This window comes from Aquila chrysaetos, chromosome 2 (assembly GCF_900496995.4).
Source record: "Aquila chrysaetos chrysaetos chromosome 2, bAquChr1.4, whole genome shotgun sequence".
Taxonomy (NCBI): domain Eukaryota; kingdom Metazoa; phylum Chordata; class Aves; order Accipitriformes; family Accipitridae; genus Aquila; species Aquila chrysaetos.
In genome coordinates this window covers 38,062,805-38,087,756 of record NC_044005.1, presented here as the reverse complement: position 1 = coordinate 38,087,756, position 24,952 = coordinate 38,062,805, and the positions used below count along the sequence as shown (strand labels likewise).

The 24,952-nt window shown below is 36.0% G+C and overlaps 1 protein-coding gene across 4 annotated transcripts in view; it reads right to left on the bottom strand.

Annotated features, from left to right (window-relative positions):
* The window catches only part of PALS1 (protein associated with LIN7 1, MAGUK family member), a 60,365-nt gene that overhangs the window by 9,600 nt on the left and 25,813 nt on the right, over positions 1-24,952 (bottom strand). For all 4 annotated transcript variants that reach the window (XM_030030802.2, XM_030030795.2, XM_030030817.2 and 1 more), the window contains 7 exons: positions 19,641-20,154; positions 12,308-12,516; positions 6,179-6,256; positions 5,275-5,421; positions 4,492-4,653; positions 1,949-2,026; positions 801-984 (listed from right to left, as the gene is read on the bottom strand). In XM_030030802.2, the coding sequence (XP_029886662.1) occupies positions 801-984; positions 1,949-2,026; positions 4,492-4,653; positions 5,275-5,421; positions 6,179-6,256; positions 12,308-12,516; positions 19,641-20,007 (1,225 nt within the window). In that variant the 5' untranslated portion in view covers positions 20,008-20,154. The remainder of the gene's footprint in view (positions 1-800; positions 985-1,948; positions 2,027-4,491; positions 4,654-5,274; positions 5,422-6,178; positions 6,257-12,307; positions 12,517-19,640; positions 20,155-24,952) is intronic.

The window sequence follows — 24,952 nt, the reverse complement described above, 5'->3', positions numbered from 1 at the left end:
TATGTTAAATGTGTTCTGTTTATACTAAATCTTTTGAACTTCAGCTTGAAAAACATTAGCCTATATTTAAATCAGTGTTCCTTTTAACCTACTCAAATGTCATAAAGTAACAGTGTGATATTCTATGGAATCTGAGAAGTCTTTTGTTCACTGTGTTTAACAGATCAGCAGATCTTTAATGAACTAGAGTGCAGTACATATTTCAATGCAAAAATTATATACTGACTTCAGCATCTGAAAACCCTACTGCTCAAAGGCCCCCGACAGTTAGAAAGAAAGCATGACTGTTACAAGTAACTGAAGCTGCTTGCTAAGTGAAAACTACAGGACAGTTACCATGAAAAAGATATATTTTTCAAATAGTCTATTCGATACAGTAAGAAACCTAACAGCAGCTCTCCTCTCCAGAGAAGGAGCAGGCTGAAGTCCCACGTTTCTGCCACAGCCAGCAGAGGGAACTCTGAATCCAGAGTCCCCAAGGCAGAGGAGTAAAGGAAGAGGAGAGTAGCTCTTGAGAGGTGAACCGCAGTGGAAGGTGAACCGCAGTGGAAGGTGAACCGCAGTGGAAGCGGTAGCTTTACTCTGCATTTAACATCTATACATGGAGATGCCTCTAAAAGGTCAACCTTTTAAGTGAGTGAATTACGTAACCAACAGTAGGCTCTGCTGCAAAAGGTTCAAAGTCACAGATATTTAAGGCAATGGATATTTAAGGATATGTGAGTCTTTGAAAACCAGAACATTGCTCCTGTGGCTATGGGAACAACTGGCTGTCAAGTTTTTTCTAGAGCTTTACTTACCAGGGATAAGGCCTGCCAATGGCTGGTTATCTTCATCTCCATCTCTGTAAGCCTGCCACCAGTTTGGATCTTCTTGGCTGATCACATGGAGTATGTCTCCTTTCTGAAAAGACAGGCCTAACTCTCGGCAGGGGACATAAGGGTCATCAGAGGGATCATAGTCAAAATGCGCTTTCACGTGTATCTGTGGGAGATCAAACGTAAAAACAGAAGAAAAAAAACCCTGTGAATTCTGAAGAATTACACCCCATCTTCCTGTGATTGCAGCAGAGCTCCAATATATAAAAGCTCCAAGAATCTATAAAATGGAAACTTTATCTGGGGCATACAAGAGATACTGGAATGGAATCATTATCTAGGTTAGCAATGGAAAAGACACAGTTGTGCTACGTTGGAGGTGAAGGCCTGAATTTAACTCTTGTTAATTCTAAAGTCTATGCAACTTCCTCACCATTTTAGGAGGCAAAAACCCCAGCTACTGATTTAAGTTCTTCGCATTCAAAAAGAATCAGAGAGATTCTGATTTGTTTAAAATACCTAATAAATACACAGATTGAAACCCATTTACTGGGCCTGAGGTGAAGTTTCACTTGTGAAATATTTTACTTTGTCACCAACCATTAATGTTTTTGTTTGGCTGTCATATAAATCGGTGCATTCTTTCTTCAAACTGTTAAAGCTGTCTCAAGAAAAGTTTGTTAGCTAAAAAGATAATGAACAAAGTTTCCAGTATACAAACTTTTCCTTCCAAAGCCTATTTGCAAGTTCCATCAATCAAAATTTTTTATCTATATATATATATTATATATATATATATATTTTTATTTTTATATATATATTATATTTTATATATAAAATAGAGAAATTGGGAATTTCAAAATAGAATTTCAGAAGCACAGGCAGTTCTACTTCTGTAATTTCTTACTATTTTAGAAACTGAAAAAATTATGCTAAGAGCTTCACATTAACACCTGAACTAATTGTTGAAAATTATTGATGGTGTTAGTCTGGTAACAATTAAACCAATTTAAACGATTAAGTTTGGTTTTGTTCCACAGTGTAATTGACCCACAGAAGAACTTTCTACACACTACTGGTAAAACAAGGTATGTATCACCAAGCTCAAGGACTTATGTAGAGCTACTTACAACTGTCTCTTTCGCAGGAGGTGGCTTGCTCTGCTGACTGGGAATCAATACAAAGGTCAGAGTACCATGCATGTCAGCCTGAGACAAAAAATAGACTCTTCATATACAGCATCAAAATATGGCTCAAGGTTAAGAATTTTAATAGATAACATATTTTAGAAAATGCTTCAAAAATTCCCATAAAAGGCAGTTGCTAACAGCACATCATCCACCCCTTAACTGGTTTAAAAGATATAGTACAGATACAGATGCAGTGATTCAGTGACAGGCTAGAAAGCCAAATGTTGATATTCAGATTTTAAAAGCCTAGCATTCTTGACTATACATAAACTATTTCTATTTGAAATGGAGCAGCTGCAATTCTGTCAAGCAGCAGCTTAGGAGAAATGGAGAATAATATTCTCTTGCTCTGTACAAAAATACCAACCAGTAGATCTATGCTGGGAAGAAAAAAAAATACATAAAAGATTATTATTTTTCTAAAATTGCTTAAGTGGAACAGTGTTTTCAAATCTAAACATTTTACTATTATTTTAATGCTGTTAACATAAACACTGTTTAAAAATTTAACACTCAAATCCTGCATCTGTAAAGTACTTGATATCAATATTGCAATCACTCCTACTAAGAAAGTAGAACATAATAAATGTCCTGGCTTCAAAGAATTCTTACTTGTTTGCATACTTTTGTACGCAGAGTGTGCTTGCACACAAAGAATATCTAGATAAAATGCAAGTGCCAACCTGTGACAAGGTCTACATGTGTCTCACTTCCTATACATCATTCCATGAACTGTAACACAACAATTTCTGTTGTATAAAACAAAAGCAAATGCATGTATCTCAAAAAATTCAGACCTAAGGCTTAAATAAACATAACTGAGCATAGTATGATTAGGCTGCAGGAAACAAAAATCCACAATTTTCGGTCAGCATGCATAGTTCCACGTGGAATGCATAGAATTTCAGAATGATCGTGTGAATAGTCTTGTCTGAAGTCATGCAGAGTTTATTATCATTTGAGTAGCAAGTGGTGAGGCAAAATTAAGAACAAAAGTAATTTCCTTCTCCTGTTCTAAGTATTTTTGGGGGACTGAAGCATTTTAAAACTTCACTTCCACATTACAAAATGCAGAAGACAACATATAAGGAATTAAAAATATTATTTTAAATTAATGATTTTAATAATGTATTTTTTAAAAATGTAAGGGTTGTTTGGGTTTTTTTTAATTTATTTTCAGCAAGTAATTTGCTCTTGTGTTAATGTATTGTGGTTTTAAAGCTTTTATTCTGTAACTTTAGGTTGCAGGAGCTGCTCAAGAGCAGAACAAGCTCTGCAGAGAACTAAACTGCCAGAGTTGAATTGTCTGTCAAGCGTCTACAAAACACTCTTTTCAGAAGCACAGGACTTAGCTAAATACGGTTTAAAAAAAAAAATACTGATGGCAATGGAGACAATTACAGAGCATGAAGAATCTCAAGATAGCTCTGATCCAAAAAACACATGGAGATTGAAGTCTTTTCAAGTAACTGTAAAAATCTTTTCAAATGGCTTAAAAACACATCAAACCCCCCCACATTTCTGCCTCTACTTGCCCTCATTCCATGCATGAGCTGAAAAATTTTAACAGCAAATTTCAGAAAAAATCCAACTAAAGATGAAAATTGTCCATTAAAAACTAGCCTTACTGTAGCATGACACAACTTCATCTATGGATATTGCTGCCCGTATGCACCCACCAGCTCCTCACTTACTCTCCTTCCCCAGCAGGATGGGGGAGAGAATTGGAAGACCAAAAGCAAGAAAACTCATGGGTTGAGGTAAAGACAGTTTAATAAGTGAAGGGGAAAAAAACCCAACCCAACAAGTGATGGGAAGGCAATCACTCACCACCCAGTTTTTATTTCTCAGCATGATGTTATATGGCATGATATATCACTGTGGTCAATCCAGGTCAGCTGTCCCAGCTGTGTCCCCTCCCAACCTCTTGTTCACCCCCAGCCTACTTGCGGGCAGGGGATACAGTGAGAAACAGAGGCGGCCTTGACACTGTGCAAGCACTGTTCAGCAATAACTAAGACACTGGTGCATTATCAACACTGTTTCAGTCTAAAACTAGCCTAAAACACAGCATCATATAAGCTGCTATGAAGAAAATTACCTCCATCCCAGTCAGACACTACCACACACAGCCACACATCTTATTAATTGTGGACCCAACCAGAGACAAAGATGAAAAATCATGTCTTTTCAGAGCTAAACAAAGTTTTTCTTAGAAATCATTAAAAGCAAGTCTCAATAAGATAGCGTGACTCTTCCACATTTGTAGGCTTCATTTTTGCAGATAACTGCCATTATACTTATTAATATCATACTATGTATTAGAAAAAAAACTTGAAACAGCCCCCCACATACAAACACTAGCTATCAGAATGAAAATACTTTTAAACTAATGCTAAATATGAGTACAAGCAGAGCCAAAAGGCTTCAGTCTTATGAAACGAGTATTTTTTTGCAGGGAAAACAAGAAGTGTCCAACTCACCAACAAGTCAAAAACTTCATTAACATCTTTTCCACGAATCTCGATGCCATTAATCTCCAGAACTTCATCCCCTTCATGTAACAGCCCACTCTTCTCTGCAGCACCTCCTTTCACTATTCGACTAATGATAACAGAATCCATTTCATTGCGAACAGTAGCACCCTGTGTAGTAGCAACACATTCTTAATTTATTATATATATGAAACTCAAAGCCATCTATTGTATATATTCCAAGCCGGTGCAAGTAACAGCTCGGATGCATACACCCAATGCTCCAGTTCAAAACACCACTTAATTTCTTCAAGCTGCACTGAAGATTGAAGAATTGAATTGCTCCACACCATAAGATTCACAATTTTTTTTAAAAAAATGTATTCCTAAGGAAACATTTACTTCAAAGATGCAAAATAGGTAAGAGTTCCTCAAAAAAACCCCAAACAAAACCAAACGTGATTGGCACAAGGCTATAAGCTCCCCTGCAGCAAAGCTTGGGATAGTGACTTCTGTCAACAAGTCCTGTCTAAACCCAAGTTGACAGAAGTTGTACAGATTTTAAATGGTAGTACAGCTACTGCTATATGAAGATACACACAACTTTACCGTCTATGACTATCTCTCATTCAGGAGGGAGGGAGAGTGTTTACAAGTTAAACATCACATCCACATTCAAATACCAAAACTTTCATAGGAATCTGCAAAGGACAAAAAAAAAAAAAAAAAAACCAACACCAAAACCAACCACTTACCTCCTTTACGTATAACTGAGTGAGTACCAGTACTTACCAATGGAATATCCCGAGCTTTCTCAATGCGAACTATTTTAACCGTCTCCCCTCCATACACACCAACATTCTCATAAATCTTTTCATCTGTCACAGGCTCTGGTTGCATTTCTTGTTCTGCAACCTTATCGTGAGCCAGTAAAAGTGCCTAGTGTGAAACAAAATCAGCTCAGTTACAGAAAATTTCATACTTTATATGTATACAAAATAGTAAGAGTTCAATGAAATTCTGCAATTCAAATAGTCTTTGCAGGTTACAGAATATTGCAAACTGACTCAAGCAATTAAAAAAAAAAAATCATTTATCAAAGCTATGTAGCACCTACTAATTTTCCAAAACTTTCCTTTCAGATTGGAAAAGAATAAAAAAGCAATTTTGAACACACAACTGTGACTGTGCTTACAGCTTCTTCTTCCTAAAAAAAATCAGACATTGGTTTACTATGTATGTGACTGAGGATACAGATGTAAGAAGTTACTGCAACGAAAACTACTCATGGATTTACACCACCACCACAGGACAAAATTCCCTTTATGCACCCTAAGGTAAGCATGAAACAGCTGTCAAAGAAAAAAAAAACCAAACATAGATAAGCAAAGCAGCTCATGTGTTGCCCTGACCCTACTGATCTATTGCTACATTGTTTATGTGCAAATTACCCTGTAATACATGTAGAATGTAGCAAGGGCTGAATACACTCGTGCACTACACTTGATCAGAAGTTTCCATTAGTTGCTGGAAATTGGAAACTCCTCAACCTAGAAAATACTAAGAGATCTGCACAGAGTTGAAGAATAAAATCCATCCTTGCCCAGTCAGCCCAAGACATTTGCAAAAAAAAAAAAAATTATACTGAAAACAGCATCAATACATCCATTAGATTAGAAGTTTCATTTTGGTTTACCTGCATGTGAGGGGCATTCAGCAAAGCATTAAGCTCCTGCCCATCCTTATGGTGACTGGGTTTCAAAACACTCTGTACCTAAAAAGAAATCAAGTAGTAAAACTCTTAATCTAACCAGTGATTTATCAATCCTCCCTCCCCAGGCACAAGCGCCTAGTTGCAATTATTCATTTTACTGAAAGTAAAGTATATCCATGTAGTTGTTACACTGGCTGATTGAACTTCATCTGGTACACATTAGGAAAACATGCCGTGAGACCACAGGACTACTCCAGCATATCTTGTCTCAGTAATCACCTACCAAATCTAAGCTGGTATTCAGTGCATCACACAGATGCGTCAATACCAGAGACTGGCAATGAGCTCAGCTACCACAAAGATGCACACAAAAAAATTAAACTCTAGAAAGGAACATGATAGTGAAATCTGTCACACCGAAGTCTACTGTGCGAATATGCTGGGTCTTTTAAAATGAACTCATTTCTGACTAAGATGACTAGTCTCCCTTTTCCTTAAAAAATGGTTTTCCTTAAAAGATGGTTTATTTTTCCCCAAACTATTTCCACCAACAGCAAGACCAAAGATTCCAAGCCAGGTTTTGCAATGCCTCAGAAAGTGTACGAGTCAAAACTTCAAAAGGTCCCAGAAAACCAGGTTTCTTTGGCTGGTTCCAAAATAATCCACATTAACACAAAGACAGGTTTTGCTCAAGCAGCTTCAGTTGCTAAAAAAGGTTTGCCTCTTCATACAGTTACCAGACATGCCTTGCGATCATCTCTTGCAAATACCGGTATGCTTATAGAGAAAGCCAGGGGCAGGGAAGTCCCTCTTACCTAAAGGTGAGGCTGAAGAAGATACTTTCCACAGCCATTGTCCTCTGGCCTAATCTGACCAAAGGCACACAAGTCCAAAAGCACAAATTAATCCAGAGACATCAAGAGTAGATTATACACATCTCACAGCAGCAGCTTTCAGTTGGACAGAAAAGATTTTTTTCAAGAGCTTTTTAGTCTTAAGGATGAGGTAATGTGACATAACAGAGAATCAAGAAACCACAAGTTCCAAGGTGAAAATAATGAAGCTTTTTGTATGATTTAACAATATCTACAGGTCTGAAGAACCTCTATCCTAGGAGAAATTATCTACAGAAATACTAACAACTCTCTTGGATGCTACGAGGTGACAGTACCAAAACCAGTAAAGATCATTTTAAATTCTAGCAGAAGCCACTAAATGCACTGTTCCCATGGAGCAAGATCTTTACATTGCCAATCAAGCACTGTCACATGGAACAAGTTCCCATGCTTAGCAATAAACCTGGCACAAGTTCCATATCCTTCTGACATCCCTAGAACATGCCTCATGGTGAACAAACCTAGTATAGCTTAGAACAGTCAAACAAGAAGCCAGATTTAAATAATTTTTTTAACTGATTTCTTTAAAACCATAGAGAACAGAACTGAGCTTCATAGAGGCCTGACCATTTATACCTCTGAACTGGCCAGGAAGCTATTATCCCCAGCTTAGCCTGAATTTTGGGATGCCGTACAGCAGACAGAGCACTGTATAGGATATATTTCACTAACAAATTTTCCTCTGTGTTGAAAGAAGAGATTCTCCTATACAAAAGACTTTCTCATAGAGGTTTACTTAAGGTCTCTAACTTTCAAAGGACTTTCAACTCCTTTCTTGAATAAGCTACAATAAGCTTTAAAGCCTTATTTATCCAATCTTTATGATCCTTTTACAGGAGAACCTACGCAGAAAGCAACTTAGAGGTCCTGCAAGCAAGACAATCTTTTGAATGCAAGGTCAGAATTTGGGCATTTGACAGGGGAAAAGAAAGCACCCAGGCCCAACCAGTCATTCTGTGTGTGTGATGAATATCCTTTATTCAAGTTGAATTTCTGCTTTGAATAATTTAATTATTCAAAACTTTAATAACCCCCCCCGCCTTAAGAGAAAGATACTTTTTTTTTTTTACTCAGTGAAGCACTAGGAAAGCTTCAGGCTGCTATATACACCACTTATTATACCAGTATTGCCACATATTAGATTCCTTTGTAACTCATGGTAATGAATCCCACAGTTTTATCAGATGAAGAAATTTGAATATAGGCTGTCATTCCAGAAGTGACACACTGCAGACATAGGCAATCTATGCTAAATATGCAGCAATAATAACATTTTCTTAACTCTTCAGCCTAGTTTTTGTTAATCACATTAACTTTAGTTCAAGCAGCCCCCAAAAAGCTATCAATTTGGTTTCATCTCACACACCACAATTTGGAGGCATGTACTGGGGAGGCACACACTGGAGTGACATTAAGCATTCAGAATTTAACCACACCTGCAAAATCCTGTTGCTGTTTACTCTCAGGTGAGCAGGACTGTCAGACGGAATATACATACACATTGTAATGCACTTATACCAAGTTAAAAGCTTTCAGTGCATCCTCTCAAAAGTACTGATCTAGTTTAACTGCCTGCACTTGCTGAAGTGAACAGCAGCCAGCCCGAAACCTTTAGAAACACAGCCTATAAAAATTGAGCCTATTACGTATGTTTAATAGCAAGAACATCTTTAAGGTATTTGATATGTGCTGTTACAGGCCAAAAATTACAAACCATCTTGAATGCTGCATCAAATATTATTACAAGGTCAAGATTCAGATCATGTTCCCATAATCCTTGCCCCCATCTTGGCCAAGTTTAAATGGATTGAAAATCAATTTAATTACACTTGATGTTTGCTGGCTATTTTTATTTAAGACTTGGAGTATACCACATTACATGAAGATTAGCTCTCTAAAATAAATTCCCTAAGCTCAAGTGCTTCATTCCACCTTCTAAATTCAATTAAAGTTTCTTAAAAAAAAAAAAAAAAAAAAAAAAAAAAAAAAAAAAAAATCTTGAGTTGTTGGTGCCTGGTTATCAGAATCGGTGGGAAAAGTTAACTGTACAAGTGTACTACTAATTTTAAGAATTTCCTAAAGAGGACTAGAAAAATAAAATGTACTGTTCCACTCGTGGTGTTTATGGTTAAAAAATTAAAAAACAAAAAAGTTTTCACAACACACTGTTCATACACGTTTTTATAAAAGCAAATCATCAATTAAAGAGTAAATGTAAACAGATTTTTTGAATTCAGTGTAGCAAATGATAATTCCCCCCAAACACACTTCCATAAGCATAGTTTAATTAATATGAATTTTCACTTTTTTTTTTTTAAAAGGGAAGACGTTTCATGTTGCAATATGAAATTGTGTTGCAAAGTGTCTTTTCCCATTAGAGCTACAGAAGCATGAGCTCTAGAACAGGTTCTCCTCCACACCATAAAGCCTCAAACAAAACATGTCTGTAGCTTTAAATTAGGACATGCACTCCAAAACAGTTTGAGTTGTACACTGCCACTGATGAACTGTGCACTAAAATATGCACATTAGTGTTACCTACCATTTAAAAATTAATGTTATGCATGTAACTGCTATTCTTTTCTTGTAATGTCTTGTGGCTTTTATCCTCAAGATATTATCCGTATCTTAAATCCAGGCTTTTGTAAGTGTCTTTTCAAAAACACCCTGAACTAAGTAAACAAACTGCTATCTGGGGGAGCTTCCCATGCCTACGTTTAGGGATGGAAAAAGCAAAAGGCATAACCAAAAATGACAGTACAAGAAAAAACCTGAGCATGCAAGATAGACACTTTGTCAGGGTTAAAAAAAAACCCAAATCAATAAAGTAGAAGTAATTTCCTCCCATACGGCTACCATAACAAATGCAGGAGCCTTTCCAAAAGGAATAAAGGATCTGAAAAATGAGCATAAGATCTTCTATTCAGGCAAGACTAGGACATACAGAATCATGTGAATGGAGGCCTCAAGGTGTTCCTCTCAGGACACTTCTGTCAGTCACAGAAATATTTGTCCTGAATTTCTGGCTCGATCATTTCAGGATGCTATTTAACATATTGCAAAATACAAGTCACTTAAATACACCAGAAGCTGAATCACCGAGAAACTAGATTACATCTGAAAATGGGAACAGACATATGCAATATAATGACTTTTCAGGAATTTTAAGGCTGGACAAGACAGGGATGGGAGATGAAGAATCAAAACAAGTGCAAGAATATGTTTGCCTTTTATGTAATAGGGCGATGACAAAATTCCATTGGTTTAAAAATTTGAGATTAAAGAAATATTTTCTTTATGCTTAACCTTCTTCATGGATTGCTAAGGGACACAAAACTGGCTTTGCATCAAGTTCTGATTTCTGGATTTACCAAATCACCTGAAAAAAGAGAGGAATGTGTTGGGAAGATGAGGAGTAGGGAAGGTGGGGAGGAATATGAAATTTTGAAAACAGACTTATATTTTTCCTAGGCATATTTTCTTCTTGGAAACTTCTATTAAGCAGCAAATAAAAAGACATCATATCCATGAAGGGGAAAAAACAGCTTTCTTAAGAGATAAATCTGTAACATCCTGTAGTATAAATGAAGATTCAAAAACTCTGGGGCTTGTATCTGAATGAAATCCCGAACTAAGCCTGTGCAAAGTGGGTGTTTGGGGAAGTAGTTTACAAACAGAAGTTAACTGAAAAGGTTCCTTCAGGCTTGCAGACATCGAAGAAGCCTAGTGAGGATCCTACAGCAGCCTACAGGCTGATGAATAAGCCAGAGGGAAGCTCATATGTAAAATGCTCCCACCTGGTTTTGGCACAGTCTTACTGACAAGCGTAAACAGGAAAATCCTGAGCTGCAGTTTAATCAGCACACTGCAGCTTTAGATAACATTTAAATGATGTCCCTCAAGAATCAGTAATTTCTTCTGCAAAAGAACTTCAAGCTTGCTACAATGCTGTTTTCCTTGACTTACAAGGTTTAAGTCTAGAAAAAGGAAGGAGAGTGGAAAGAACTGTTGAAAAGAATTGCCTCAGGCAGAAAGAAAACCAGATACTGGGAAAAAAAAAAAAAATCAACTTGCTGCCATACTGAAATTGGAGTGATATGCCTTTGAGCAACTGGAGAATGGCTATATACTGGCTCAGGTACTCCAACTGGTGTAGCTGAGTCAGTTTTGAACAGGTAAGTTTGGTTCACCGGGTGCTAAATGCTAGAGCATTTACCCAGCCTCTGGATCCAGCTTTGCTGAACACTACAGTGCTACACTTGCAGTGACTGATACTGGTATTCAAGCTAGCCAGTTTAAAGTTAACAAATATATATCCATATAAGGTGTAGCCGCACTTCACTGAAATATACATGCACCAGGCCATGGAAAATGAAGATAAAGTTATCGAGCAACCCCTCAGAGGGTCTTAGCTGCATCCAGCCGCATGTGAAAACTCGTTCTGTTCACAGCAACTTTGTATCTGATGAGTTTTCTGTAAATTACTACTAATGCTTACTGTATACAGGTACTGCCCATCTACATTCAAGTGAATAAGCCTCAAATAAAGTAGTTAACCTGGCTGAAACTGTAAAAGTATTTCAAACAGTTAAGATCTGACTGAAAAGATCAAAGTTAAAAAATCTTGCTCAAGTAAATTTCTAAAAGTATACTTTAATAACTTCTGAAAGACATATCAGATCTTATAAAAGAGCTGTCATCTGTCAGACAAAAAATAAGTGTAATCTGACCATCACAGCAGTAATTAAAACGTTGAAATTAAGTATTAAGGGATCTGTTGCTCACTTTAAAGCAGAATGCTTGTTTCCAGTATGGTTGTATTTTCAGAGATGCCTCCCAATTTAAGAACCATGGCTCAACTCAGAGGAAAGTCACAATAACAGAGAACTGTAATTCAATTCCTGAATGTTTGGAATAAAGAATATTGAAGGTAAAAGAGTTAGATTTTCATAACAGCTCCCTTTTCCTATGTTTAAACATAGTACCTTTTCTGTTACATATTTATCCATGCTAAAAAGGGAGCTCTTATCCCCCAAATATTTTTCTGGTTACTGTTTGGAAATCTGGAAAAACCGGATACAGCAATCAGTGACTATTATAATCCCTTTCATATTCAACATTCAATAACTCAGACAAGCTTGACAAGCACATATTTCAACAACAGCTATGATTATAGGTTTCATATATATATCACAGAGATGCATACTGTACATACCTCTTGTGCTAGTTCTTGTGCATTGGAGATGAGAGGATATGGCGGGCTAGCTTTGTTCATGTGCACTGTAACAGCATTGTGTATCTTAAATGCATTCTGAAAATCAGTATTTTGAACAAGCTGTAAAATGAGAGAGAGATCCTCTTGGCTCTGAGGGTCTACCAAAATGTGCTGGATATGCTTAAGAGACGTTAACAGTTCTTCCACTTCTAGGTAGGAAATAACAAAATACAAATAAGGTACGAGTTAACAAGATTCATAATAAAGTAATGTTTATCATTATTAATGTTTTTACCAAAATTTTTTTTGCTGTTCTGTTTTTTAATCAGCAGTGATGTATGCAAGTTTATTAGTTATCCATTACTCACACTGACTTTTATTAGCAGAATGTATCTGAATCCAAAATAAAGGACCCCAAGTCAGTAAAAGTAGAAATAAAAAAAGCTGATACACTGTTTAAATTTAAATTCCTATTGCAGCAGTTCTCTGAAAAAAATCACCAATACGTAAAAGATCCAGTAATTGCAGCTCATGTATAGCTAAATGTGAAAGAGAAACTATTTTGCAATATGAAAATAAATCCTTTGCTAAACTAATCTTGATGCACTGAATATTCACTGTTATTTTGATACCTATTTCCATGTATATCTACCACATATGGCATATATATCTCTCTCAACTAAATATTGCTTACTTATAGAATGAGTGTTGGATAAGTAAACTACGCAATTTCTAAAGATAAAATTATGCTTAGTCTTAGCACATTAAAATAAAAAGGATGAAAAAAACATCTATGGTCAGAGTTCTGAAAGTCATCTGCACCAGAAGAAAGTCCACATCTTTTACCTACAAGATTATGAGTTCTGCTTGGACCATAAAGTTTTAACATATTTTAATAACCAGTTTCTACAAGTTTGCAGAACGCTATACATGTACTACATTCTTGAGCTTCAAGAACTAATCTGATGCTTTACTGGTGCTTTTTAAAGACTGTCAACAAATTTACATTTTTTTAAACCAATCCCAATTTCTGCAAAGTATGTCATCTCTCAATATTAAGTACTTGAGAAACTACCTAAAGCAAGGAATATGAATCATACTTATAATGCATATAAACCCAGGTAAAAAATCCTCAAGCAGACAAAAAAAAAGTGGATGTATGTGTTCTCACACATTATCTGAAAAAATCTGTTCAGCCACAAGAGGCTGGTCAGCTATCTTTTGTTTTAATAAAGTCAAGTAGGCTAGAATTTTGAATCCTTTTTTTTTTTTTTTTTTTTTAAAGAATGAACAACAAAGAAAATCCTGAATTTTAAAACTGTCAGCTGATACTGAGGTCAATCTTCCTTACTAGTATCAAAATATCAGCTTTGAGAATTATTTTTAAGTTTTAGTGACCTTAATTTATTCATTATGAGCTAATTAAACAACATTAAAATAGGAATGCTATCAAGACATCAGCTAAGTTGCATTTTTTACATGAAAAAAATAACAGTAGATTCTGATGATTAACATGGATACATTCTGCCAAGAAGTTTCCTTTACCTATTTTTTTAACCTCAAATTCACCAGTCCCATGAACACAATGTTAGACTCCAACTTGTTGAGTGCAAGATTAAAATGGTTGATAAATGGGCACATGAAAAACACAAAGCTTAATAAAATACACATTTCAAAGAAGTTTAATGGTTTTAATTTCAGATAAAGCATGCCTACATATATGTTTAATTTAGAGTCTGCAAGTCAGTCTTCTGTATAATAAAAGGAAACAAACAATCCAGAGCTACTACTCTCGTACTTCATGGTCTGCAGGACAACAAAACCCCCCAAAAAACCAAACCAAAAAACCCCTCCAAACCCATTCTACACATGCTAAAAACATCCTACCCACCAAGGGTCAAGGGCTTCTTCCTGTAACCACCAAGGAAACTAAGGGTAGTAACATAAAAGCAGCATGGACAGCTCGGATACCGGCTGTGCAGGATATTCCACAGGTGAAATCCAGTACAGCTCACAACACTAATTAACCTGGCCAATGTCTCACTAGGGAACTGTATGCACAATATACTGCCTATCACACAGGGGAAACGCCATTTGGAGAGAAGGCTAAAGAACATTCTGCAAGCAAGAATATTTGCTAAACAGGATGATGTCAGCCGGTAAAATTCTTATCTAGTGGAGTATGCAGACTACCAAAGCATCTCAGCAACTGATTCTCCCAAGTATGAGGAAGTGCACTATTTTCAAGCATTAAAAAAGTAGTATAAACCAGTCAGATGTTATTGTAAAGTTCCTACTGATACCTGCTCAGTTAAAAAACCACACCAAGCCCAAATTCTGCTATTTGTTACTGTTACTGGATTCAAAAAACAGTGAGGCATTAGAAAAGAACCTCACTTCATCTAACTCTTCCTATGCATAAATTATTTTATTCCATTATTTCTGAATTGTCTATCCCCCCTTATATATCTAAGCATTCAAATACATACACACACAGAATTCTTTCTACTACATATTCCATATAAGATATAAATACACATAGGAAGATAGACATCGTATTCTGTACCTATAATGCAGATGTCCTGTTCCTAGATGCCTCTACATATTCTCTCTCCAGCACTTTGCTAGTTCCTTCCCTGTCACCCTTTCTTACAAAGTATCACTGCACTCTCCTTCCCGTATAATTCCCTTCTACACTGAATCTTCATCTGTGCTGGATGCAAAAGCCCTATACCAAATGATTTCCCCCCACCATGAAACAGCAAACAAGTACCCCCTCATCATGATTCTAAATAATGCTTGAAAGGAGTGAAATAAAATATTCCTCAAAAACTAACAATCCATTTATGGTTGTTAGTAAAACAACCATACACATAAACCCACATACAAATCTGGCTTTACGCATGCCTAATTCTCTCTAGGTTCCTATTTATGAATTCTAAACCACAGATCAGTGCAGGGTTTTTTTGTTTGGTTTTGGTCTTTTAAAAAAAAATAAAAAACGCTACGTAACAAGAGACTCCATCTCTAGACATTTCCTATTGAACAGGTTGTCTTGAGGAAAAAAGTTCAGTAAAAGACTAACATCTGCATTTACTCACAGAAAAAAGTCAGGGTTCTTTTGCAGAGCAAGTCCATTTTTTAATCGCAGATCAATTAGCAATCGACTACTTTTTTTAAAGTCTTCTTTTACAAGAAGTGTTGCAGTCTTTTTTCCATTAGGCTATGAAATGGCTGGAATGTGTCTGAGCACTGTGCGATATACGCATTAATCAAAAGACTGCCAGGGCAAAAGTATGCAACTGCAGGGGAGGACCTGTGGTCACAGCTTAACATGTTAGATTAGAAAAAGAAGAAATGAAAATAGTTTCTGTTTATCACCTTAAACAAAAAGTTATGAACAGCAAACTTAAGAAGAGATAATTGGCTTTATGATATGTATATCTTAATTCTCAAGCTTTTTTTATAGATCTCTAAGGTATTCTGTGTGCTGCTACTAGCACTCTAATGCTCCATATATTACTTGAATCACAGGGCTGAGAGAAGTATTGTTTTATCCAAAACTATTTCTGAGAGTTTATTTATAACATATTTATAAATAAGTTTTGCCCAAGGCAAAAATAGGCAGCTTGTCCCCTAAAAAAAAAAAAAAAAAATTTCACTGTAGCCAGAAAAGGTTTACTTACATGAAATGCCAGTTACTTGTTCTAAATTAGCTGAATGAACTGTAGCAAACAAAAAAATTTCTTGCATTTTATAGAAGTATACTGCTGTGAAAAAGCCAGTTAAATACTTATATGCACGTTCTACGTGCACAGAAAGTAATTTCCATTAAGACAGCTGTCTAAATCATACACTGTTTTGATAACAAACATGCCCTTTTAAATTGTTTTGATTAAGTGTCCTGTTTTATTTTTATAAATAAAATCTAATTTGTTTAATCTAGTCTGCTTTTTCTGTTTTTTTTTTTTTTTTTTTTTTTTAAGATGAAAAGATTAAAGGCTTGGCAAAGATCTGCCAAATTAGACATTGGCACTTACGAAACATTTTCAAAACTAAAAATACAATCAGGTCAATATTCTTATTTAAAACACATATATTTAGCAGAGGCTCTATGGATTAACATACACCAAAAAATCCACAAAAAAGCAAAACTAAAAATCAGTATTTAAAAAAAAATTGAATAAGGCTAGTTTAACATCTCCATAATTCACTAGCACCTGCCCAGGTTTATTTGGAATTCTCCTAACAAAGCTTTGTGAAAGTGACTAAGCACTCTCACCTGGACAGCAAAAGTGGAAAGATGGAAAGAAAGAGTCAGGAGCAGTGTAGATCAGAAATTCAGTATAACCAAATAGACAAACTGCAAAAAAATTCATGTACTAGCAGTTATTTTTTGGACAAAGTCACGGGCTAGCAACTTTCTTGAAGACTAAAAAGTTGAATATCTAAATTTAAAAAAAATCTGGCCTCTCCAATTCAGGTATTAAGTAAAAAAGCAGAAGTATTAATGATAATGGACTCAAATCCTCTCTATGAAACCATATTTTTTTATAAGTGTGCATGTGTGTATATATATAGATATATTCATAAGGCAACATCCCCAGCCCTGATACTGATCAGGAACACACAGCTTTCGGAATTTAAAAAAAAAAAAAAAAAAAAAAAAAAATCTTCTTTTGAAATTCAGCATTACTGTCAGATGTTAGAATGACTAATCCAGAAACCGGAAAAAGGACATGCTTTATGTGGAAGAAAATTTTGGAAGAGGCCGAGTTACTGCAGAAGCACTTTGTTGAATTTAAAGTTATGACTCAGTTTTTGAGAGCACTAGTGACTGAACAGAGATTCATTATGGACTACATAGGTTAAGAGATCACAACATTTCATTTAGAACATTTTTTTAAGTTTGCAACAACTCAACATCACAGTTGAGTATAATTGAAAGCACCACTCTTAACAGGAGTGCTAAACTATTATAAATCCTCTCTTCTTAAGTCTACCTGATCCAAACTGTTACTATAATTCTGTCTGGCAAGGAAATAACAGTAGTATGTTTGTATGCCTGTCAATATTATGTCATGACTTCTCCGATTGAAATAGATGCCTATGAAGCCTTAAGTCAGCTCCCTGGTGCACCTATGGATATAGCATGATTTAGTCTAATTACACCTCCTAAAGCTCCTTGCCTTTCCAGCTCAAAGAACAGACCATGTTCACTCAGTAAGCTAGTCAATACTTCTGCTCTATACACATAGTTTTAAGCCTTATTTACTGCAAGTCAGAGCAGAGACAGACATTGTTAGTTTTCTGATTTTTCATGGTATCCAAACTCTGAGTGGAATACCTTTAGTTAAATCATACAATGTACTGTACTGTGTTTTTCCAGAAGTACGCTGACAGCAGAACAATGACAAGACCCAAACTTCAATTGCAAAAGTGAAGAGGAGTTTGTCCTCATGGACAAAATCATCTAGTCATTTTCCTTCAAAATGCATCTTATACCATATATCGCTATTTCCTAATTCACCTGTTTCCACATACACACCTCTATATTCTTGTCTCCAGTGTTCGGTGTTTTTCTTCTTACATCATGTATTCACACAATCCTAGCTTCCATTCACACCAATTTCCCCCCTCTTCTTGCTGAGCCAAACTTATAGGTTCTTCCTTGCAGCTTTTCACAAATATTGTCTTTCTCTGACAATCTCTCAGCCTTCCCCACAGCCTGTATCCATTTTACCCCCACACTGAGAGATTTTCAAAATAGCCTTTCATCATCACAGTAATTTCTCCACCATTGTCTCTCCTGTTCAAACAGCTTCAGTCTACCCCACCTCCTTACTGGTTCTCAGGCTTGTCAGACCCATGCTCGTTACTAATTTCTCATTTCCTACCAGCTTCCATGCCTAACTTCTTTGCCCATAGGTTTCCACTGAGCCCTCCCTCCAAGTTCTCAGCATCTCTGGCATGAGACCTAGCCTCAGCTTTCTAATTCCAAGTCACTCTCCTCCCTTCTGTAGTTCCAATTTCCGATTCCTCCTGCAGTCAGTCTTCAGAGCTTTTAACCCTGTGGCTAAGCAAGTCCCAACAGAAGTCACTTCTACTCTTGACGTCAATCTTTGCATCCTCTGCTTTGTGTTCCCTCTAAGAAGAGATTTTCATAATCAAATATCTAACACATCATAAAGTTAAGTACAGAATCTGCTTCTTACAAAGATATCTCTTGGATAGAAGCTGACAAGCCCTGCACTAAAACAAGGTACACCTGCCTTGTTTGTAACTGACCCTGCTTTCAGCAGGAGGTTGGCAGGATGACTTCCTGATGACCCTTTGAACTTAAATTTTCCTAAAGAGGGATTTGTACAATAAGGATTACCAGAGGTTATGGAATAGAGACACGTCTTTAGCAGAAGTGTTGCTCAGGCACACAAATACGAAAGATGAAGCAAAAAAAAAAAAAATTAGCAATTTGATAGCTATTTTTCATTCTGTATTCTCAACTACCAGCCAATAGCAAAGAATAGCAAGAATCTTTAGTGCAGCTCAAAAAAAAAAAAAAGCACCTTTTTAAAGCAGTCTGGATCTCAGAAAAGGTATAGATTTAGAAATCTGAACTGGACTCCTACAAATTCCCAGTGCCTCTTTTTCACTCCTGTGACACACCACATTTTAGATAAACAGATACTTATGTTTGAGGAAGGAAGGTTAGAAACTTTTTCTACACCAGCAGAGTTAAAGCTATGACAGCTATGAAATGAACAATTTCAGAATCTATTTCTTCAAAAATTACTAACGTTACGTTTTTGTCAATGTCTAAGTGCCAAGGTAAGCAGATTTTCACCATCAATGCCAATACTTTAAGAGAAAATGTAAATTATATTAGGTGACAATTGATAATGCGAGATAGCCAGAATAAGAAACAAACCACCAGCATGCTTCTTTTTAAAATATTAAAAAAACCTCTTGTGTTTTGATTTTAAATGACAATAAGCATTTATTCATTGGTTATTCTAGTCTGTGCTTCATCAAACATACTTGCATGGTTTTCCCCAGCCTAAAGAGGATGGAGAATCCACTGAATTCATTAGTTATCTACAGGGCATTTAACTGTTCCCCAAATGGATCGGTTTTGAAAAGCCACTTGCTGGGGCACATAGCCTGATGCTTGACTAAATAAATAAAAAAACCAAAACCACCACAAATCCAAAGGACCAGAAGACTTTAAAACTCTATAGGAAGAATTAGCTAAATTAGGATTTCAGTAGCATAAAAGAACATTAATAACAACTAAATAGTTTCTCCATTAGCCCATTCATTGTATTTTACCTACCTAGTGTCTTCACAGCATGATGAGGACTCTCCAAAACAATTCCTTCTTCTGTGTCAAATATTGGATTATCTATTCCAGTTTTAGGAGGAATTTGCGCTAGTTTCTTTAGCCTCATGGAAGCAGTAAGGTCCAGTTCTTGTTTCTTTCCTTCTTCTTCCCGTCTCCGCCTTATGTCCTCCTGCTGCTGACGGATTCGCTCAAGCTGAGCGCTCCGCCGCATGGGCATCATCCTGGAGCCCAAATCCCCAGGGCAATCAACAGCCATTTCTCTGTGCTTCTGAGGTTCCTCAGGAGATGCAAGATCCACATTTTTTGCTTCACTGTCAGAATCTTCTGTGATATGTCCATTCATATGAGAAGTTGTCATGATTATTTGTAATTATGCTTATTCTCTTCAAACAGAAATGCTGCTATTAGGCCAGTTTTCGTTATGATGTTGCGTAAAATCCATTATAACTTCAAAAATATTTCCCTTCCATCACAAGACCGTTGAAGAAACATCCAGGAAGAAAATCTAATGAAAGACATTCAGAAGAAGTTAGTGAATAACTGCATTAGTAAGAAATACCTAAGACAGTTCCCCAGGCATCAGAACAACAGAACTTTTCCTCCATGTTTACATAGTGCTTCTTCCCCTAGTAAGAACTACAGAACCCTCACAAATCTGTTTCGCACACTTTAGTAAACTTCAGGTGCCAATGTTAGAAAAGGAGTACTGCTCAAAGTAATGCTAGTCTCTTACATTTCCCAGTCAAAGCAGTGGAGATTGTGCACTTAACACACACAATTGCAAATCAGCAGTGTTCTGAAAGTTCCCACTCAATTTATCCTTTCATTCTTAAAAATTCCAACACAAACCATGCCTGTTATCATACAAACACTAAATGTGAATAACTTGATATAAACATGTTCACAAGAAGTTTAGTAAGTTAAACATAAGTAAAGATGTTTGCATTCATTGTTGATAAATTGAGGCATTTTTATGTAAACACTGCTTCCCACGTTCAGAAAAGACAGGTCTGGCATAGAGTTCTTCCAAAAGATACTATCTAAAGCAGTTTGGAGCTGCACTTACACAATTCCAAGTAAGCATAAAGTCCTAGAAGAAGGGTTGGACAGTTCTAATTAGTGGCTACTCTTAATACTTCCTATAGGTATGCATTAAAGCAGAAAGGATTAAATACAAGAGTAAAAGTCCTTGTGTGGGCGTACAGAGGTATAGATTTGACAGAGAAAAAGAATTAATTTCCACTGTCAAGTAGAGACATTCCACTATACTCCTTACACCTTAATCTGGTTTCTCATTCCTGATGATTCAAGCTAAAGAACTTCAGTGTCCTGATAAATATAACCACTTGGCTCTTAAATATAATACATATAACAATGTGTTTTATACCACATTGCCTTTCTGTATCACAAAGCCAATGATACGTTATGCTCAATACGTCCAATTGAAAGGTCAGAAAATGAATAGTTGTGTACAGTATTACCAATACACTTAATTTTTCAAGTTCCTTTTTATCTTTTTTTGGTTTTAATTTACTGAAAGGAAATACTACAAAATATCTCAAAGTTTTACTATACACTGGAAGCACCAAGACAAAAAAAAACCAAAACAAAACACCAGACTTTCTTAAACCAAACGTTTGTGTTTGGAGGAGGAAGGGAAAGATGCTTATGTTGTAATTAAGTTGAAAATTAAATATCAATAGCAGTGTTTTGGAGGAGCAGCAATAAAAACTCCTACACAAGTTTCTGCCAGCTTGCAATTCTAAGTACAGCTTTTCATTTTCATAAGGAGTAGCATACAGCTACATATGGCAACACCAAAACAATTCTCTTTACTTGCTTCCTGTCTAGCCACTACTACCAGTTATTACTAAGATCTTCCATGAAGTAATTATTAAAGCATTTCTATGGTAGTAAAAATTCTTTTTTGCCTTTAAAAAATACTTAATTGCACTGCGCTGATAGGTATAAATTATTTCAATGCTCAACATTCCCACATTCAGACAAAAACCAGGCAACAAAAAAAGCCCATCAAAAGCTGCACAGTAGTGGGGCTACCACTGCAAGTACCACACAATTATTTGGCACCTGTGAAACTTTGTTAGTGCCCAACTTAAAAAAAACCAGCTTTTCAAAGAATAAAGTAACATAGAGTTAGCATTCAGACAGGGTTATGTAAAGCACCATATCAAAAAACAGTCTCTGAAACTCAGAGAAAGGCAGATAACAGTTTAGCAAAATGATCCTCGGAAAGCCACATCTGCCCTTCTGTAAAGGCAACTTCACTGTACAGAAATACCAATCCCAAAAAAGGAAGTCTCATTGGGTACAATAAAATTGCAAAGAGTACTAATTTAACTGCAGGGAAAAGATAATTGAAATTCTCTTTCATCCACATAGTACTGGCCATAGCTTGTCTGAAGACTGAGCTTTTTGAAAGTTATATTCATCTTTTTTCAACTCTGACAAGCTGAAAGAAAACTCACATTCCTCAGTCCATATGGTACAACTAACAGGTGTCAAAACAATTTGAGGGAATGAGTAATATCCATTTACTCAGCACTAAAGAAGTCAAAACCACTATCTGAGGATATGCAAGAAGTAAAATACAGCTTTAAAAATAGCATCATATCACTTAATCACATGTAAGCTAAATAATGTCACACTCGCTAAAGAATCTACACATCAGAAAATGAAGTTGATGGCCAATATTTAATAACTGATCAAAAATATTTAAGGTGGGATTAGCTACATTTCCTCCATCAAATTTGAAAGTACCAGCTACCCAAGGCAAAGAACATCTTTTGAGGTTAAGTCAGAAAAAGGGCACAACAAAAACTCATGTATCTGTATGTAGAATGAGAAGTTTTAAAATCTCTTCAGTTCAGTCATAAGCACTGAAGACCAGAGAAACAAAAATATAGTCCAAGGTAAATACAAGTAATAGGCAATCACTAGTAACATTGCTTACATGTTCAGTATAAGCTCCATGCAAGATGCAAAGGGCATATAAATTCTTGGAACAGAGTAACCCAGATATTTAAGTGGCCTGTGATAATAGCTGCTCACTGAGTTAAGTCAGTTAAAGAAACAAAGTTACAGAAAATTAGAGTTCTCCTGCAGTCACACTTTAACAGCAATATTCAGAAAACTGGCATCAAAATTTAAGAGAGTATTAGGACAACTTTAAAAAGAAAGTATTTTTGATATCCCAGAAAATTAGGTGTCTCTGAAGCAAGCAGTAAACAGTACAGGCAAAGTAATCACACTCAGATAATAGAAAAGATGATACAAAATATTACTTATCAGGCAGCCTAAAATTTGATGTTACCCAAACATCAAATCAACTCCACAAAAACCCGACCCCCCAGATCTAACTAGCTGGTAATCCATAAAAGCACAGGCATGCTGCAAGTCTGGAATGCTGCAACAACTTCCTTTAATCAAAGAACTTCTGATAACAGGTGACCCCTTCCAAATCTAAGCCCACTGTTCTTTCTGCTGTCTCAAGTCTGCTTCAGACACCACAAATTCTGATCTCCAACAGTTTTGGAAAAATGCTACTGCCCAATTGCAACAAATGAAACAAGAACATAAGGAAAAAATTCAGATCAGCTCTGAAGGCCCTCTCTACAATGGTCCTAAGGAATTTAAAATGTAAAATATGAGACTGCTAAAATGTTAACTTGGTCCTCAAATTAAGGTGTGGTATAGCTGAGGTTAAAAATAAGATTCAGCTTCAGGCAGGCACCAGGAACAAAAAATTTTATTCTAACCAATAAGCATGGCATCAAAAGTCTTATGATGAATAATTTCAGAAACAGTTTTCTTGGCTTTTCTTTCTGAAGGTTTCTTTTGCAATTTTAAAAATCCCAAGATAACAACAATAAGGAAAGGTTGTTATACCAAGTCTGTTCTCTGCGAGTTGCAGATCATCCAACAAACCAGCTTTTCAGCCCAAGAGGAGACTATGTTGTTACATTAATTCTTATACCAAGGAAGAAAATTTACAGACATACTCAATAATACTGATTTCTACTACATCATATGTAAAATATATAGCATAATATTTGAAATTAACAGAATTCTTTTCCACTTTAGAACTCAGTATTAGCAGTTCCCATACTCTTTAGATATGTACAAATCTCTCATGTTACACAGAGTTTGGTTGCTCGAAGTTTAATATGGTTAAATTGTGGCTTTGACTGTCTTCCTTTTAACTGCCAATATCTAATGGGGGAACCTTAGCATTTCCACGTGACACACAGATCTTTTCAAATAAAGCAGATTTAAGGCTGTTTTCTGTCCAACTTCCTATCACAAGTCTTACCACTGTGGTCCTGGAGAGCACATGTGAAAGTTTCTTCTTCACAGATTACTTTTACTATTCAAATTTTTGCCCTACAGAGAAGCATTTGTATAAACTGCTAACATAAGTACAACTATTGAGAAAGAGCATGTCAGTCACTTGGATCACCATCAGACATCACACAAGAATTTCACTGTGAAGCAATTATGAACAGCAAACAAACCATATTTCTGGTGCAAGTTCAAAACAGCAAAATTAAAGAAAAAAGCCCCACAACTACTGTCTGGCTAACTATACTTACTATTGTCAAATATAGTGTATTTTACAAGCCACACATCATTCTTCATACTGACCCCTAACAATGTCAAGCTTCTATCATCTCTAACTACCCTGAATACACTAAACAAAGTGCATAGCCCAAAAGCTCTGTCAAAGAATAAACATGCACACCAAGATGATTGCATTTATGTAAGACAGATGCTAGAATAAAATACATACTGACAGGGACAGAAACAGAAGTGCTGTAAGGTGGTTTAAGTTTTCACTTGCTTCCTGAGGACTGTGGCTGGTGTGCACAGCAATCCTAATTGCTTTAACAACTAAATTCCGTACAGTAAAATTAAATCTGTTTTGCTTCAACAACTTCCAAAGAGCAAAAATGACATTTTCTGGAGGCTGAGGTTTTGTGTTACATTTTGGTGGTGTTTAAAATCCTTTCAATGCTAGAAGTATGATTAGACTTGATAGTTCTCTTTTTAAAATTCATTAAAGCTGCAAATTCTAAATGACTGCAAGGGAGTTCAGCACTCACCTCCAACTGAATTTCATTAGTTTTGGCACAGTTGAGAGTATAAAAGCCCAACCTACATCTGTGATTATATTATGAACACAATAAATACATATTTAACATCAGGGACAGTGCAAAGGATTTACCATCAGCTGAAAGCCATATACTATGACAGACACTGTATATTAAAATATTCATTAAAAACAA